General features: G+C 44.7%; 2 protein-coding genes across 2 annotated transcripts in view; one reads left to right on the top strand and one right to left on the bottom strand.

Moving 5' to 3' along the window:
* Positions 1–4085, top strand: part of LOC116520423 (integrin alpha-D-like) — a 53820-nt gene extending 49735 nt beyond the window's left edge. The window contains exon 30 of the mRNA XM_032234614.1: positions 3811–4085. Within this exon, the coding sequence (XP_032090505.1) occupies positions 3811–3918 (108 nt within the window). The 3' untranslated portion in view covers positions 3919–4085. The remainder of the gene's footprint in view (positions 1–3810) is intronic.
* Positions 4086–7207: 3122 nt separating this feature from the next.
* LOC116522892 (cytochrome c oxidase subunit 6A, mitochondrial) lies at positions 7208–11424 on the bottom strand. The gene is made up of 3 exons (XM_032237986.1): positions 11204–11424; positions 8887–9029; positions 7208–7429 (listed from the first exon to the last, which is right to left on the bottom strand). Exons 1-3 carry the CDS (start codon positions 11289–11291, stop codon positions 7334–7336), a joined length of 327 nt encoding a protein of 108 aa, XP_032093877.1. The 5' UTR covers positions 11292–11424; the 3' UTR covers positions 7208–7333.
* Between the last annotated feature and the right edge of the window lie 6195 nt (positions 11425–17619).

The raw sequence follows: 17619 nt of genomic DNA, 5'->3' as shown, positions 1-17619 counted from the left end.
AGGCCAGATGGCGTGAGTAGTCAGGGCCCTGGTCTCAGGCTGTTGTTGCTAAATGCCAGGTCTGTGGTTCACAAGGCTCCCCTCATCTGGGACTTAATTTTGGACGAGGGGGCAGACCTGGCATGTATTACTGAAACCTGGCTGGGCCCGGAGGGAGGAGTCCCCCTCACTGAGATGTGCCCAGAGGGCTTTCAGGTGCTTCATCAGCCGCGACCTCAAAGAAGGGGTGGGGGAGTGACCATTGTTATCCGAAGGTCTCTAGTTCCTCGTAGGACCCCTGCTCCGGAGCTTGTCAGGTGTGAGTCCTTACTGGTGAAGCTGGACCCTGGGGGTCAAGTGGGCTTGTTGTTAACATACCTGCCTCCCAACAGTGTTGCAACAGCTCTCCCCTCGCTCCTTGAGTCAGTAGCCGAGCTGGCGGTTGAGTTTCCCAGGCTTATGGTGCTGGGGGATTTTAATCTGCCTTCGCTCGGCGAGCATTCTGATGGAGCGCAGGAGTTCATGGCTTCCATGACAGCCATGGGCTTGACCCAAGTAATTCGGGGCCTGACTCACTCAGTGGGTCACACGCTCAACCTCGTATTTCTCTCGGAGCAGTGGAGTTGTGATCTTGGTTTGAGGGGTATCGAGATCTTGCCCCTGTCATGGTCGGACCACTGCCTACTGAGGCTTGACTTTTGGAGGCCAATCCCCCACTGTAGGGAGGAGGAACCGATTAGGTGGTTCCACCCCAGGTGCCTTATCGACCCCTTGGGCTTTCAGACGGCACTTGGTGTTATCCCTGATACCCTCGTCCACAGTCCGGCTGAGGCCTTGGTCGTGGCTTGGAACTCGGCGGCGGAAGAGGCCCTCAACCGGATTGCGCCTTTATGGCCTATCCGAGGCAGTGGATCCAGGAGGCTTCTTGGTTTACTGAGGAACTCCGGGAGATGAAGCGCCAAAAGAGATGCCTAGAGCACCGCTGGAGATCCAGTAAGTCCGAGTCAGACCGAGCACTGTTAAAAACATGCATCAGAGTCTACCTTCTGGCAATTAGGACTTCAAAAAATGCATATATTGCCGCTTTGATTGCATTTGCTGAGTCGCACCCAGCCGCCTTGTTCAGGATAACCCGCTCCCTTCTGAAAGGGAGGGATGCGGGCAATCCTTTACAAGGCAGGGCTGAGGAGTTTGTCCAATTTCTCGTGGATAAAGTTGCTCGGCTTCGGACAAATCTGGACTCCAATTGCGCAGAGCCAGCCGAGGTACCAGGGGAGGGTCTTGAACGGCATCTTTGGATTGACTTTCAGTCTGTTACTCCTGAGGAAGTGGACAAGGCCATCGGAGCAGTGAGTGCCTCCACATGTGTACTGAGCCCGTGTCCCTCCTGGCTGGTCGTGAACAGTAGGGAGGTGACACGCAGCTGGATCCAGGCGATAGTTACCGCCTCTCTTTGGGAGGGGTTCTTTCCCCCCCCCTCTAAAGGCGGCGGTGGTGAGACCCCTACTGAAGAAGCCGTCTTTGGATCCAGCCATCTTAAATAACTATCGTCTAGTCTCCAACCTCCCCTTTGTTGGGAAGGTTGTTGAGAAAGTGGTGGCCTCTCAGCTCCGGCGGTCCTTGGAAAAAACCGATTATCTAGATTCCTTTCAGTCTGGATTCAGGCCTGGCTACAGCACGGAAACTGCTTTGGTCGCACTGACCAATGATCTCTGGAGAGCCAGAGACGGGGGCCATGCCTCCGTCCTAGTGCTCCTTGACCTCTCAGCGGCCTTTGATACCATCGACCATGGTATCCTTCTGCGACAGTTGCGAGACGTGGGAGTAGGAGGCACCGTTCTTCGGTGGTTCTCCTTCTACCTCTTGGACAGGTCGCAGTCGGTGTTGGTTGGAGGGCAGAGGTAGACCCCTAGGCCCCTTAAGTATGGGGTGCCGCAGGGTTCGGTCCTGTCCCCCCTCCTGTTTAACATCTACATGAAGCCGCTGGGTGAGATCATTCGGCGGCATGGGATAAAATATCATCAGTACGCAGACAATACACAGTTGTATCTGTCCGCCCCTTGCCAGCTCAGTGAAGCGGTTGACGGGATGTGTCAGTGCCTGGAGGCTGTCAGGATCTGGATTTATTTATTTATTTATTTATTTATTTATTTATTTGTTTGTTTGTTTGTTTGTTTGTTTGTTTGTCTTGTATGCCGCCCACTCCCAGAGGACTCCGGGCGGCTCACAAAAGACAAGGGAAAGGGGGGAACGAGACAAAGACAACATATTAAAAACAAAACCAACATTCACAATTTCTGTGGAGGTAGATGCTTCTCAGCTCCCCCCAGCCTGCTGGAACAGCCAGGACTTGGTGGCTTTGCGGAAGGCCGGGAGGGTAGTAAGGATCCGGATCTCAACAGGGAGCTCGTTCCAGAGGGCCGGGGGTTAACAAACTTGCTCTCAATCCTGACAGGACTGAGTGGCTTGTGTTTTTCCCTCCCAATAATTGGCCATGTATTCCAACTCTCAGGCTGGGGGGTGAAATTATACACCCCTCAGACAGGGTTCGCAATTTGGGAGTCCTCCTGGACCTACAGCTGACTTTAGATCACCATTTGCCGGCTGTGACCAGGGGGGCATTTGCCCAGGTCCGCCTGGTGCACCAATTGCGTCTCTACCTGAACCAGGAGGCACTCACAACAGTCACTCATGCCCTTGTGACCTCAAGACTGGACTACTACAATGCGCTCTACATGGAGCAGCCCTTGAAGAGTGTTCGGAGACTTCAGCTTGTCCAGAATGCAGCCGCGCGAGCGATTGTGGGTGTGCCTCGGTACACCCACGTTACACCTATCCTCCGCGAGCTGCACTGGCTGCCTATTGGTCTCCGGATATGCTTCAAGGTGCTAGTCGTCACTTATAAAGCCCTACATGGCATTGGACCTGGGTACTTGAGAGACTGCCTCCTGCCGATTACCTCCCAAAGACCCATTAGATCCCACAGACTAGGCCTCCTCCGAATTCCATCTGCTGGCCAATGCCGGCTGTCAACTACCCGGAGGAGGGTCTTCTTTGTGGCTGCTCCGGCCCTCTGGAACGATCTCCCCATGGAGATTCGGACCCTCACCACCCTCCAGGCTTTCCATAAAGCCGTTAAGACCTGGCTGTTCCAGCAGGCCTGGGGCTGCTGAGTTCCATCCCCGCTCGAACTGGCGTACTTGTTGAGTCTTTTTAAATTGGTTTTGTATTGTAGTTTGTCTTGTTTTTCTTTCCTTTGTAATGTTTCCCTTCCCTTTCGGTTTTGTTAGCCGCCCTGAGTCCCTCGGGAATAGGGCGGCATACAAGTTGAATAAAACCAAACCAAACCAGGGAGAAGGGAGTCAAGCTATTTTCCAAAACACCTGAAAGCTAGAGAATGAATAATGGATGGAAACTGATCAAGAAGAGATTCAACCTAGAAATAAGGAAAAAAATTCTGACAGTGTGAACAATCAACCAATGGAACAGAAATTGCCTTCTGAAGTTGTGGGAGCTTCATCGTTGGAAGCTTTCAAGAAGAGTCTGGGCTGCCATCTGTCAAAAATGGTGTAGGGTCTCCTGATTGGGCAGAGGATTGAACTAGATGATTTACAAGGTCCCTTCCAACTCTGTTAATCCGTAAAAAAAATGTTTTCAAGGAAAAAAAAACTAAGGAAGTCCAGTTGCCATTTGGAAAAGCACCTTTGGCAATGAACCAATTGGTTTGTGGATTCCTCTAGATTGGACACCTTTTCAGACTGGGTATCTATCTAATTTGCAACCATTATTGCTCAATGCTCAATAGAATTTTCTTTTCTTTTTTCCTTCCAGCTTGGATTCTTCAAAAGACAGTACAAGCAGATGATAGAGGCAGCAGATAATGAGGTGGCTGAAAGTCCACCAGAAACCAGCACCCCTTCTGATGCTACCAAAGGATAAATGTCTATGGAGATTCTCAATCATCCAGGTCATGGTTGTCCCAAATGTGCTTTTTCAAAATACAACTGGACTTCCTTTGGTTTTGCTTGAAGACGTTTCACTTCTCATCCAAGAGGCTACTTCAGTTCCTAATGAACCAGAAATTAAGTAGAATAGAATAGAAAATATGGAATAGAATAAAATAGAATAGAATAGAATAAAGGAATGGATTGGAATAGAATAGGATAGAAATCAGAGAGGAAAGGGAGGGAGGAAGGAGAAAAGAGGAGAGGAGAAGACATTAATTGTTCAACAGAGTGTGAACACAGAGCGAGGAGGAACCTACCTTGAGAGACCGCCTGCTGCCAATTACCTCCAACAGACCGATTAGATCCCACAGATTAGGCCTCCTCCGAATTCCATCCACTGGCCAATGCCGACTGGCGACCACCCGGAGGAGGGCCTTCTCTGTGGCTGCTCCGGCCCTCTGGAATGAGCTCTCCGTGGAGATTCGGACCCTCCCCACCCTCCAGGCTTTCCGCAAAGCCTTAAAAACCTGGCTGTTCCGACAGGCCTGGGGCTGATGAGTTCCTGTCCCCGCTCGAATGGTGTGGCTGTTGATTGTTTTTAAAATTGTGGTGTTGTGTTGTCCGTTGTCTTTCTTTTTTCCTGTTTGTACCCCCCCCCCCCCCCCGACTTGGTTTGAGAGCCGCCCTGAGTCCCTCTGGGAATAGGGCGGCATAGAAATACAATCAAATCAAATCAAATCAATCAAATACCTTGGATGAGAAGCGAAAAGTCTTCAAGCAAAAATGAAGAAAGTCGAGCTGCCTTTTGAAAAAGCACCATTGGGGCTACCAAAGGATAATCAGTGGCACCGAAAAAAGTGACACAAAAATTTTCACACTCACGACCATTGTAGTATCCCCATATTTACATGATCAGAAATCCAGAAACTTGGCAACTCATATTTATGATGGTTGCAATACATGCACTTTTTCGGACCTTCTGACAAACCAAATCAATAGGGAAGTCAGATTCACTTAATAACTGTGTTACTAAAATAACAACTGCAGTGACTCACTTAAGGTCATAAAATGGGGCAAAATTCACCTAAGAACTGTCTCACTTAGCAACAGATTGTGGTTGTAAGTCGAAGACTACCTGTACTTAAGGAGCATGTCGATGAAGACTACCAGTAATTCCAGGTAGAGTTGTTTTGAAATTGAATCTGAGCAAAGGGAGTTGTTTTCTTGTTGGTTCAAAATGTTTGCTGTAGTCTCAGCAAATTGGTTAGGGCAACCCCATCTATGTTTTAAGGTAAAGGATTTAGGACCTATGACATCTACTTGCCAGCAACTCTCTGCCTACTCACCCAACAAACCTATCCAGATGAGGTGAGAAAATGAAACCTCCCTGGAGAACATCTATGGCAAGGGTGTCAAACTCAAAGCCTGTGGGCTGATCTGGCCCGTGGGGTGCTTAGATCTGGCCCACAGGGCTGCCCTGGAAATAGTGAAGGACTGGCCTCTGCCAGCAAAAGTGGAGCACGGAGGTGGGCTGGAGGAGGCATCGTTTGGCGCTCTTCCTGGTCTCGCCTTCCTCTGCTGGAGACAATGGATTTCTGCTGGAGCCACCACAGGTACCCCCAACATGAGTGATGTCAAACTGTCCATGATCACCCTGCCCATGACCCCCCCCCATCCTCCCCAAGGTCAAGCACAACCCTGATGCAGTCCTCAATGAAATTGGGTTTGACACCCCTAATCTATGAGGTTCCCCTAACCCAGGGGTCCCAAAACCCTGGGACCAGCACCAGTCCGTGGCATGCCAGAAATTGGTCCACGTGAACAAGCAAAGCCTTATCGCCAGGATGCTGGCAGCACATGAAACCATACTCCCTCTGGTCCACGGAAAAACCTCTCTCCATGGAACTGGTCCCTGGTGCCCAACAGGTTGGGGATGGAGGGTGGCACTGGCCTAATCAACTTGCTTAGACCAAAGAAACTACTTGGACAAGCAGTGAAACATTTCAAACCAACAACAACAAATCCAGTTGCCATGACACAACTTCCAGTATATATATATATAAGGAGATTTAATAGAAGGATAAATCATGCTAGTAAACACGCCTATTTTGATATTTATGGTCATATTAAGAAGCATCACCCAGCTGCAGGTTCTCAGTGGATGAAAAACATACAAATTAATGAATGAAATACTATATTACTGGTCACATTCCTTTGTAAGCATGTGTTTTGGGAGAAAATAAGCCTGTTTCCGCTCAATGATTGGGCATATACATTTCATAAATAAACAAATAAACAATTGTGGATTAGGTTCTGATCCCTTGATCTTGATGAAGAGCAAAATCAAACTTATACTAGAAAGGAGAAACTGCACAGGCAGTCAAAAGCCTGTGTTCATTGGTGCAAGTGACACCTCTGCTTCCCCTCCCCCCCTCACTCTGGGAAAGGACCAGGGATGGGATTCAGACGGTTCAGACCGGTTCAGGTGAACTGGATGCCAATTTTATATCTGATTCGAACTGGTAATTGTAAAGACTGGTTGGCCCCAACCATCCTCCCCTTTCCTCCCAGGAGTTTCCATGTGGCCCGTTTTGGATGTCAGGCAAGGGCAGGGCCCACGCGGAGCTTCTGGGAGGGTGAAAAATTAAATGGGCCTCCTGGAAGTCAGGAAATCAGCCCATTTCCAGCCTCTGGAGGGTCTCCGGAGCCCAGGGGAAACCATTTTCATCTTCCTGGAGGCTCGAAGAAAGCCTCCAGAGCCTGGGAAGGTAAAAAATGGGCCTCACAGAAGCCCCAGAAGTCCGGAAACAGCCCATTTCCAGCCTCCTGAGGACCTCCGGAGAGCCTCCGGAGCCCGGGGGAGGCCCTTTTTGCTCTCCTGGAGATTTGAGGAAAATCTGTAGAGCCTGGGGAGGGTGAAAACACACACACACCACTGTGGTGCAGGAGGCTGCCCACAATGGCCAAGCCTACCCAGCAAACCAGGCAGAGAACCAGTTGCTAAGATTTTTGAATCCCACCCCTGGACAAAACAATGAGCAAATCTCACTTTGCCTCCCTCATGTTAGTCACCTTATCTTATCTTCCTTCATAGTCAAATGAATTAAGTAAAATTGGGCTTTGTAGAATATGGAAACAGAAGGGAAATGGCCCGAAGTTTTCAGTAGCAATTAGGGATTTTGCATCTCCTTGAGCAGAACCTGGATAAGTGTTCTTTGGGAATCTGGCCATTTGGTAGCACTATCCACAAACCCCTTTGAAATAACATGAATACGCTATGTTCAGTGAAATGCGTTTTATTGACAGACAGACACCTGTCTCAAAGAAGTGTTGAACAGTCATAACTCTTTCTCCTCACTAAGAGAGAGAGAGGAAGCCAGTAAGCAGAAGAAGAAGTTAAGAGGGTCTCAGTGATGGCTGCCCACGTCTTCATAGCCGGTGGGTAGTGGGTTGGTGTGGGGATTGTGGAAGAAAGAGTGATTTCCATCACCCCATGGATAAGCCTAAAATAAATAAGAGAAAAAGGGAATACAGAAAGAAAACTCTCTGGGAAGGCACATCAGGATAGACCATGGAGAGGAGGTCAGAAAAGGTAAGATGGAAGCCATGATGGGAGCCACACCCCTTTTTAATGCATGCCATGCATGTGATGAATATTCTACAAGGGGGTGTGGCTTCAATTGTGGGCCATGGCCGCCATCTTGATTTTTCTTTATAATCCCTCATGGACATTGTACCACAAATCCACCAATTTGCACTTGCCTCTGGATCTTAATATAGTTATTTCCCCTTATCAACAATTGCTTAAATATCAGTACCTCAACTGAAAACCCATCACAACATAGCAAGCAACTAAATACCGGTAATCCTAGAATTACAGCCAGTGACCATTCGAAGTCACCATAGCACTGAAAAAAGTGACTTATGATCGGTTTTTCACACTTATGACCGTTGCAGCATCCCCATGGTCACAAGATCAAAATTCTGGTGCGTGGCACCTGGCATGTATTTATGACAGTTGCACTGTCCTGGGGTCATGTGACCACCATTTCCAACCTTCCCAACTGGCTTCCGAAAAGCAAAGTCAATGAGGGAAGCCAGATTTGCTTAATGACCACATGATTCACTTAACAACTGTGGCAAAAAAATATGGTTAAATGGGGCGAAACTCACTTATCTACTGCTTTGTTTATCAGTGGAAATCCTGGGCTCAATTGCAACCGTAAATCAAGAATTACCTGTATATAAAAATTCAGCTCACCCAGAAAAATCAAAGGGCTATTCAGTTAATACCAGGGGTGAAATCCTCCCAGTTCAGCCCAGTTCGACCGAACCGGTAGGAATGATTGTCCTTGGTTCTGTGAACCGGTAGTTTAAAAAAAAAAGCTTCCAAGGATCACACGGCTCAGCTATGAGCTGCACGATCGTTGGAAACTTTTCCTCTGCTTTTTAAAACATTTTTTTCCTGTCAGTTTTGGTGAACTGGCAGGAAAAAATGCTTTAAAAAGTTTTTTAAAAAGTTTCTAATGATTGCGCAGCTCACAGCTGATCCGCACGATCACCGAAAGCTTTTTTCCCTCACTTTTTAAAGCACTTTTTTCCTGCCGGTTTGGGCAAATTGGCAGGAAAAAAATGCTTTAAAAAGTGAAAAATTTGGCCACACCCACCCAGGCACATGACCTCCCCACCAAGTCACGCCCACAGAACCAGTGGCGGGGGAGAATTTAGATTTCATCACTGGTTAATACTATAAAAAATTAGTGTCCCTTTTGAGCAGAGCTTCAGAAGATGAAGCTTTAGGGCCAAAAGATTGTCATCATCCTAATTTTAGAGGACTGGATCATTATGGGAGAAGATCTACTCTTGACTGTGCTATTAGCTTCAGAAGGAAGAAGCCCTTCACAAATACAGTTAGAAGGCCTAAACACTTCAATTCCCTCTCCTGCTACATTTTTTTTACCTTTGTCCGAATCCTCAGGTGGGGATATGGAATGAACTCAGGACGTTCATGGGGGTGATCTCTCTTTTTCAGCTGCACATTCAGCCAGCAGATGCCTACTGAAGGAAGTGCCACCACAAAGCTCAAAATCTTCCATAACCTAGCTGATATGCAAAAGGGAAAGACAAAATAACCAAGGCTGAAGGGCAGAGGACGCTAGATGGGTGTTAAGTTGCATTAAAAAATAGGATCTGGGCTTTCTCTGGTTAACAGAGGAGTCTTAATGGGCAGTTAATTAAATTTGAGGTAACAGAATGAGGAGGCAGCCAAAATAGCCAATGCAATCCTAAATTACATTATTAACAGAGGGATACAATCGAGTTCAAGTGTGGTCCTAATACCACTCTATAAAGTCCTAGTAAGACCATACCTAGAATACTGCACCCAGTTTTGGACACCACACTATAAAAAGATGTTGGGACTCTAGAAAAAGTGCAGAGAAGAGCAACCAGGATGATTAAGAGACAGGAGGCTAAAACATATGAAGAACAGTTACAGGAATTGGGCATGACTAGTCTAGTGAAGAGAAGGACCAAGGTCAAGGTATTTAATAAAGCACCTAAAGGACAGACAAGGAAACAATGCATGGAAACTGATCAAGGAGAGATTCAACCTAGAAATGAGAAAATTTTTGACAGTGAAAAAATCAACCAATGGACTGGACTGCCATCTGTCAGAAATGGTCTAGGGCCGTGATGGCAAACCTATGGCATGCACGCCACAGGTGGCATGCAGAGGCATTGCTCTCTCAGGCCCAGCATGCATGCACGCACTGGCCAGCTGACTTCAGCCTTCATTTTTGGTCGTTTTTCGGAAATGGACTTCCAGTTTGCACATTGGGCCGTTTTTCACCCTCCAGAGGCTTCATGGAATCCTCTGGAGGGACTTGGGGGTTGGGGGGAGGCTGTTTTCGCCCTCCCTGGGCTTCTAGAAAGCCTGGGAAGGGCGAAAAATGGGTCCATTGCATGCCAAAAGCGGGAGGAAGGCGGGGTTGCGCATGCATGCGTTGGGGGGAGTCACGCACATAGAATTATGGGAGTGGGCACACCCGCGCATGACCAACCTCCACTCCCCCTGCTTTTGGCACACGGTGGCAAAAAGGTTAGCTTAGCCATCACTGGTGTGGCGTCCCCTACTTAAGTAGAGCCAAGGTGGCGCAGTGGTTAAATGCAGCACTGCAGGCTGACTGCTAGATCAGCAGTTCAGCGGTTCAAATCTCACTGGCTCAGGGTTGACTCAGCCTTCCATCCTTCCGAGGTGGGTAAAATGAGGACCCGGATTGTTGTTGGGGGCAATATGCTGACTCTGTAAACCGCTTAGAGAGGGCTGAAAGCCCTATGAAGCGGTATATAAAAATCTGCTATTGCTATTGCTATTGCTAAGTTGGACTAGATAACCTACAAGGTCCCCTCCAACTCTGTTATTCTGTTATTCTATTATGTTAACAGCCTTCTAGCATAATTTCAAGTCACTAACATTTTTGATTCTGAGGAAACCAGCAAAGGATATTTTCAAGGTCGCACCTGTTATACCCCCCTCCCACTGATTTTGTGGGACAATACATTGAAAGCCAAAATGCTTTCTCAGAAGACAAATGCTAGACAAAAGTCATCAATGCTGCATTCCAGCTAATCTTAAAAAGGCCCAAAGATTAGATAGTTAAAATGTATTTCACTAGAAATATTGTTATCGGCACCTATCAACATAATTATTTTATATAGCAGGATTGCAGCTCGTTTATTAATAGACAGACATGTTTTCTTCATTTTTCTTTTATGTAGTCATATATTTTCTCCTTTAAATCTTAAAATACATTTAAATGAAATAAAAGGCAGTGACCTCTGCTTAAGTAATACGGTGGCAGAAGAGAGGGGAACCAGTTTGGGAAGCAGATGACAATCTCTTATGGGACATAATGGACCAATTCTAAGGAAAATGAAGGATTTTTCAGCATTACTTTAGAAGTGTATATTGTTTCTCCTTAAATGAAAAGCACTGATGAAACAGGGAGGTGTTCCCAAGAGGTACATAATTTTTCTATTACTATTATGTTGTACATCATGGCACAACACAAGTACAGTAACAAACAAATCTCATTTTGATTGATGTTTGTGGGAAATTCAACCTCCAGCCAGGTATCAAGGTATCTTTAAATATCAGATCTCTCTAGTTTATCTCCCCACCCCATTCTTCTTCCTTGATTCTGTTATTCCCAGGTATTGTTGGAGTTAACATAACAGTAGTAGTCTACTAAATAGTAGTTACTAAGTTCACTTACCACTAGATCCTTCTCCATGGCCAGCTGCTGCTGCAGCAAAATTCCTTGCCTGAGCCACCTGTTGAGCAATTCTCCACCTGGGAATCATTCTGGAAACTCAAGGACTTTTGTGTGGCAGATCTAATGGAGACCTTGAGTTTTTCCCTGTGGCTGGTCACTGTCTTTGCTGGGTCAAGGCCTTTCTTTCCAACTGCTCTTTCACTCACACGTCTCCCTCCTCCTTGGGCCTGACGGTTGTGTTCATCTGACCCCATTTGGCCAATGAAGTTGAGGCAGAAACCCAACCCAGCTTGGAGCTTCTATCGCAAGGCCGTCACCCAACCCAGGACGAAGAGCCAACTTCTCACTTAGATTGGCATGAGACCCGGGAACTAACAATCCTCCCTTCCCTACAGTGGATTTCAGGGTCTATTTATAAACCAAGCAGAAAGCAAATGCAGAATGTCCAGTCTCCAAAACAGATCAGCAGGGGAAGTATTATTAGAGTAAGCGCTTAAAATGTTCTAGTAGAACATGAGTGAATTTGCCGCCTGTTGCAAGCAAAGACTGATATGTGCTCATTGGAGTTTTATACAGCTAGTCCTCCACTTACAACAAGTCATTTAGTGACTGTTCAAAGTTATAACAGCACCGAATAGAGTGATTTATGACCATTTTGTACAGTTATAACCTTTGCAGCATCCCCATGGTCATGCGATCAAAATTCAGATGCTTGACAAAATGGTTCACATTTATGACAGAATCCCCGGGTCATGTGATTTTGCCTTTTGTGATCTTCTGACAAAGAAAGTCAATGGGAAAACCAGATTCACTTAACAACTGGATTACTAAGTTAACAACTTCAGTGATTCATTTAACAATCGTGACAAGAAACATCGTACAAATGAGGCAAAACTCGCTTAACAAAGGTCTCACGTAATCACGGAAATTTTGAGCTAAATTGCAGTCGTAAGTCAAGGAGGGTAAGCGTAGGTGGAAAATTGAAAAGCTCTCAGTCCAGCTGGCTGGAGAAATCTGGGAGCTCAAGTCCAGATATCTTTCAGCTGCCAAGATTGAGAAACACTGTTCCAGGTGGCTGATTTCTCAGGCAGCATTTGGATTGATAATTCTGGGTATGAATGAATGTGGTATGAATGGTATAAGAACTCCTACCATTGGACTAGAAGACCTCTAAGGTACCTTCCAATCTTATAATTCTATATTCTATGAGACATTTAGGGTAAATAGAATTGAGATCAGGGGTGAAATGCTACCGGTTCGTGCCAGTTCGCCTGAACCGGTAGTAAAAATGCTACTCGTTCACCCGAACAGGTAGTAAAAAATGCTTTAAAAAGTTTTTCAAAAATAGCAGTTAGACTTATATAGCAGTTAGACATATACCGCTTCATAGGGCTTTCAGCCCTCTCTAAGCGGTTTACAGAGTCAGCATATTGCCCCCAACAACAATCCGGGTCCTCATTTTACCCACCTCGGAAGGATGGAAGGCTGAGTCAACCTTGAGCCGGTGAGATTAGAACCGCTGAACTGCAGATAACAGTCAGCTGAAGTGGCCTGCAGTACTGCACCCTAACCACTGCGCCACCTCGGCTCCCATGATTGCAAAGGCATGCCCACCAAGCCACGCCCACAGAACCGGTGGGGAAAATTTTTACATTTCACTTAAAGCCACTTTGTTGGTGGCCAAATCATTTCCAGAAAATAGCACCATCCAGAATTTGACTAAGTGGTTTTTTTGTTTTTTGTTTTAAAGAAAAGGTGCTTCTGTCAGCTTTTCCCTATTTTTCTTATTACAAGCAGGAAAATATTCCCTTAACACTATTCCTCCACTCCCCTTTTAAAAAGTTACATTGGTGTTTAATGAAATCTTCCGTGTGTTACTGTTTCAAAAAGTTGTGTGGGAAATTAGAGAGCTGTCCGCCATGAATCCAAAAATGATCGCTTCCCGCAATGCAAGCTGATTGCAAAAAATAAAGCTAATGCTCTGAATTGACTGATCTGTGCAGCTTGCTAACTTAAGCGGCCACTGCTGTGTTCTGCTGATCCCTGGCGGAACAATGTAGTTTTGCTCCCTGGAAAAAAGGAATGGCAAACATTAAAATAGCAATAGCAATAGCAGTAGACTTATATACCGCTTCATAGGCCTTTCAGGCCTCTCTAAGCGGTTTACAGAGAGTCAGCATATTGCCCCCAACAATCTGGGTCCTCATTTTACCCACCTCGGAAGGATGGAAGGCTGAGTCAACCCTGAGCCGGTGAGATTTGAACCGCTGACCTGCTGATCTAGCAGTAGCCTGCAGTGCTGCATTTAACCACTGCGCCACCTTGGCTCAAATAAAATAATTTTTATTTGTTTCAAATAATTAAATTTTTAGTACTTTGGGAGGGAGACATGACTGCTTTAACTATGTATACAACATTTTGTGTATCTCACTGGCTATTTTCAGGCATTACCAACTATATCCCCTACTTCTGAGCATTCTATTACTTGCACCAACTACTACTAAAACTACTGTATCTGTTTGTCTGTTCGTCACCTTCAATTAGTAAAAATAATGCATCACAGGGCAACATTTTTTGAATCAAGGTCTCTCAAATTTTCTAACTTAAAGAATGTGTACCAACCTGGGACCTGCTGTTGCTCCTAGGGAGCAACTCAGTGGACCTGCTGATGGACTTTTGAGAACCTAATTGATGGATCCATTGATGGACTTTTCAGAAGCTAAGAAGCAAAGCTAAGAAATAGAAGTCCAGAACATCTGAAAATATTCTGCAAGTGTCAGAGTATGTTCATAGACTGGAATAGACATGGTAACAGGTCAGCCAATGGGGACTGTTTGAATAGACATGGCAACAGGTCAGCCAATGGGGATAGTTGTAATAGACATGGCAACAGGTCAGCCAATGGGGACTGTTTGGAAACTGAAATATAGTATTCGTTTGTCTGGGGCCATAAGAAAATTTGGAGTCTGGGCATGGCTTAGACTTGCTGAACTGTATATAAAAGTTGGTTTGGCCTGGCTTCCGGGGCGGGACCTTGCTGATGGCGGTAGCTTAACGAGCTGCCCCCGGGTTCCTGGCTGCGTTATCTGCCTAAATACCTGGTAGATAAACTCATTCTTCAGGCAAAGAAGATGAGAGAGAGATCCAGCTGGCAAGAGCTTTTCTTTGAAGTTTGCAGCTTTTTATTTGCTGCGAACGGAAGGGGGACCTACCGAAGGCTGAATCACACCTCCGAGCCAGGAACTTCTGCCGTAACCACTACGGCGCAAAGTAAGGAACCCCCGCTTAGGACAATTTTTGATATATCTATTTGAGATTAATACAAGCAGAGTCCGTACCCAAGAACCTTATCTGTCCCCTTTTTTAATTTTTTTTTAAAAAAAGAAAGAGCTTTCTTTGTGCATCGGGTTTCTAAAAAAATAAGCTCCTAAAATGGCGGATGCCACATTCTTAACTGTCCGACAGAGAGAAAGATCAAAGGAACAGCCAGATAGCATTCTCTGACTAATTAGTTTTGTTTCTCTGAAGAGCTACCAAGATTTTTTTTTCTTATCAACTTTTAAAAGCTGTAAAAGCCTCCTTGTTAATATAGAGACATTCTAAACAGAGATGAATATGAACTGTTTCATTACAATGCTAATCTTTTGAAACTTGCTTTGTTACAATGCTCTTTTCTGAAACCTTTTGAAAAACTTCTAAGAACAAATAAAGGGGGGACTTAATACTTTCTTCTCTCGCAAGTTACACAACGGGCCAGCAGAGTTTGAATAATTGTTGAATAATTGTTTGAAGAAAAGAAATAATGGCATCAAAATCAAAGTCGGGGAGACGTCCTTTTAGGAATACACCTCATGCACTTGGCACAAAGTTGCAGCTTTCACCCTCTATGCCCCCTACTGGAGATTTGCTAATGAAAGAATTTTTTTTTTGAGACTCTTAGAGAATTTAGAGAGGAGATAAAGAAACTTAATGCAAACAGATGGAGCTTGCATTAAGAGTCAGGGGGCTGCGTGAAAACGAACAGGAGAACTTGAAGCAGATTTTCTCAGAGGCCTTTAATCGTCTGGTGGGAAGATCAACTTTGACTGGCAGATCGAAAAAATTTATCGCATTAACTCTTGGGCGGCAAAACAGAGACAACTTCCTCGAGATGTAATTATATATTTTACTACAAGAGAGTCCAGAAACGTGATACTACAAGAGTCTTATAATACCAGGCTACAAATTGGCGGACAGGACTTGATTGTCTTGAAAGAAATACCACCCCAAATGCTAAAAGCCAGGAGAGATTATGCTTTTCTAGTGGAAGAACTCAGAAACCGTCAGATACAGTATAGATGGGATGTGCCATTTGGTATTATAATTACATTTGATAAGCAAAAATATTGTCTCAACTCTGTATGGGAAGCCCGAGATTTCTATCACAAGACCCTGAAGGTGGGACACCCTGAATCATCTGGATCTGGAGAAAGACTACGAGAAGGACAAGATAAAGAGCAAATCACACAACTACCAGACAGAAAGCACCATTTCCTCCTTCCGGAAGGGCAAGGGACCAGAGAACAAGGACTACCATATGACTACCAGACGAATGGGAAAACAAGGCAGATTGCAACAACCTCAATAATCATCGGCCATTGATCAAGGAGTTATGTCTGAACTCTTTACAGAAGAGAAAGAAAATATTTTACTATCTCAAACAGTTCAAGAACGATATAACTTGTCTGCAAGAAATTCATATTAAATTAACTGATCCAAAATATCTGTTCAACCTCGAACTTGGTCAATATTTTGTGACCTCTGCTACGCAAAAGAAAAATGGTATAGTTGTATACTTAAGAAAAGACATTAAGGCTGAGTGAACTGAAGCAGATCCCTTTGGAAGATATATCGCATTAGACCTAATTCTAGAAGGGAAAAAGACTTGATGGACAACTTTGAATTTTATACAAATCACTAATGATTTATCTTCTAGGGTGAAGAAGACAAAGATTGCGGCGAGGGTTCTCTTGAATCATAACCCAGTCTGGACGGAATTGGGAAGGGTAGTGCAGGCAAGAAGGTCTTGGAGGTCGAATGGGAGTTTATTTTGATATGAAAAGTATATTAATGATTGTAAAAAATTGCTATCTGAATACTTTGTACTGAATATGAATAAGGGTATATTCAGGCAATTTGTAGGAGATGTAAGTAAAGCATATATGAGAGGAGTACTGATGAATATAAAAATATATATATATAAACAAGGGCAAAAACGAAAAGAGTTGGAAGAGGATACCAAAAGAAAAATTTGAAATGTATCCAAATTGTGTTATAGAGGAAGGAGGCACAAAGGGGACAAAATTAAGGGTTTAGAAATAGACAGATACTTAGATAAAGAGATAAGGCCCCTAGCTAGAGAAGAGTACAGGCAAAAGCTGAATCAACAAATAACTTCTGGGGAAATCCTGCAGGTAATCAAACAATTAAGATTAGGAACAATGTAAACTGCTTAAAGTTTGTGTAATGGTAAGAAGCTGAGTTCAACGCAGAGATTTTACTGACTTTTTTTCTTCTCTTTCTTTTTTCTTCTCCCTTTTTTTTCTTTTTTTTTTTTTAAATTTTCTTGGTTTTAATACATCTTAGACTGTGTTTGATGGGAAGCTATACCGTGTACGGGCTCTGGGAAGTCGGGAGGGGGGAAGGGAGGTGGGGTCATAGGGGGGAGGGGGGAGGGGGAAATATAGTATGTGCCAGATTTTAAAGTAACATGATTGCACTTGTATACTGTTGCTTTTTTTAATTTTAGTGTAAAAATAAGAAGCTGAATATATCGATAGATAGTAGAAATACACCGAAGGGAGGAGCAGAGGGAAAGAAGAGGGAGGGGTAGAGAGGGTGGGAGAGAGGATCGGAAGGAGGGTGAGATGGAAGGGAGGGAGTGTATTGGGAGAAAGGAGTGATAGAGGGGGAGGGGAAGTAGGAGAAGGGAATGTTGGAGGGGAGAAAGGAAAGTTGGAGGGGGGAGAAAGAAAGGGTGTATGGAGGGTTGAAGTGGTATATTGGTTTTGTATTTTGGGGAGTACAAGGATGGCTGTGTTTATTGCCCAATGTTATATGGCTCCAATCGTGCACAGTATATATGTAACTGTATGAAATGAAAATGAAAAAATGAAAATAAAACATTTGAAATGAAAAGTTGGTTTGGCCTCTGAAACTTTGTCAGCCTCTGTACAATATATGGGCCTCTGTATCTCTCTACTCTGTAATGACTTGCTTCTATGAATATTGCTTATATGTTCCTGATATTGTATGCTGAATTCTGTTGTACTGTATATAAATAAGTTTCCTATACAATTGAATCCTGCTGAAGTTCATTTGCTTGCGTGTGCTTGCTGGATGTGCTACTGCAACAAAAAACTCTGACAGCAAATTTA

The sequence above is a fragment of the Thamnophis elegans genome, chromosome Z (assembly GCF_009769535.1).
Source record: "Thamnophis elegans isolate rThaEle1 chromosome Z, rThaEle1.pri, whole genome shotgun sequence".
Taxonomy (NCBI): Eukaryota; Metazoa; Chordata; class Lepidosauria; order Squamata; family Colubridae; genus Thamnophis; species Thamnophis elegans.
The sequence above is the reverse complement of the archived record's forward strand: the minus strand, read 5'-3'. Positions and strand labels throughout refer to the sequence as shown.

Bases quoted from the DNA above. Each gene is read 5' to 3' on its own strand.
- LOC116522892 (XM_032237986.1), bottom strand. From the start codon at position 11,291: ATGATTCCCAGGTGGAGAATTGCTCAACAGGTGGCTCAGGCAAGGAAT. The intron at 9,030-11,203 runs GTAAGTGAACTT...TTTGCATATCAG, and splicing joins CCATGGAGAAGGATCTAGTG to CTAGGTTATGGAAGATTTTG. The intron at 7,430-8,886 runs GTAAAAAAAATG...TATTTATTTTAG, and splicing joins ACCTGAGGATTCGGACAAAG to GCTTATCCATGGGGTGATGG.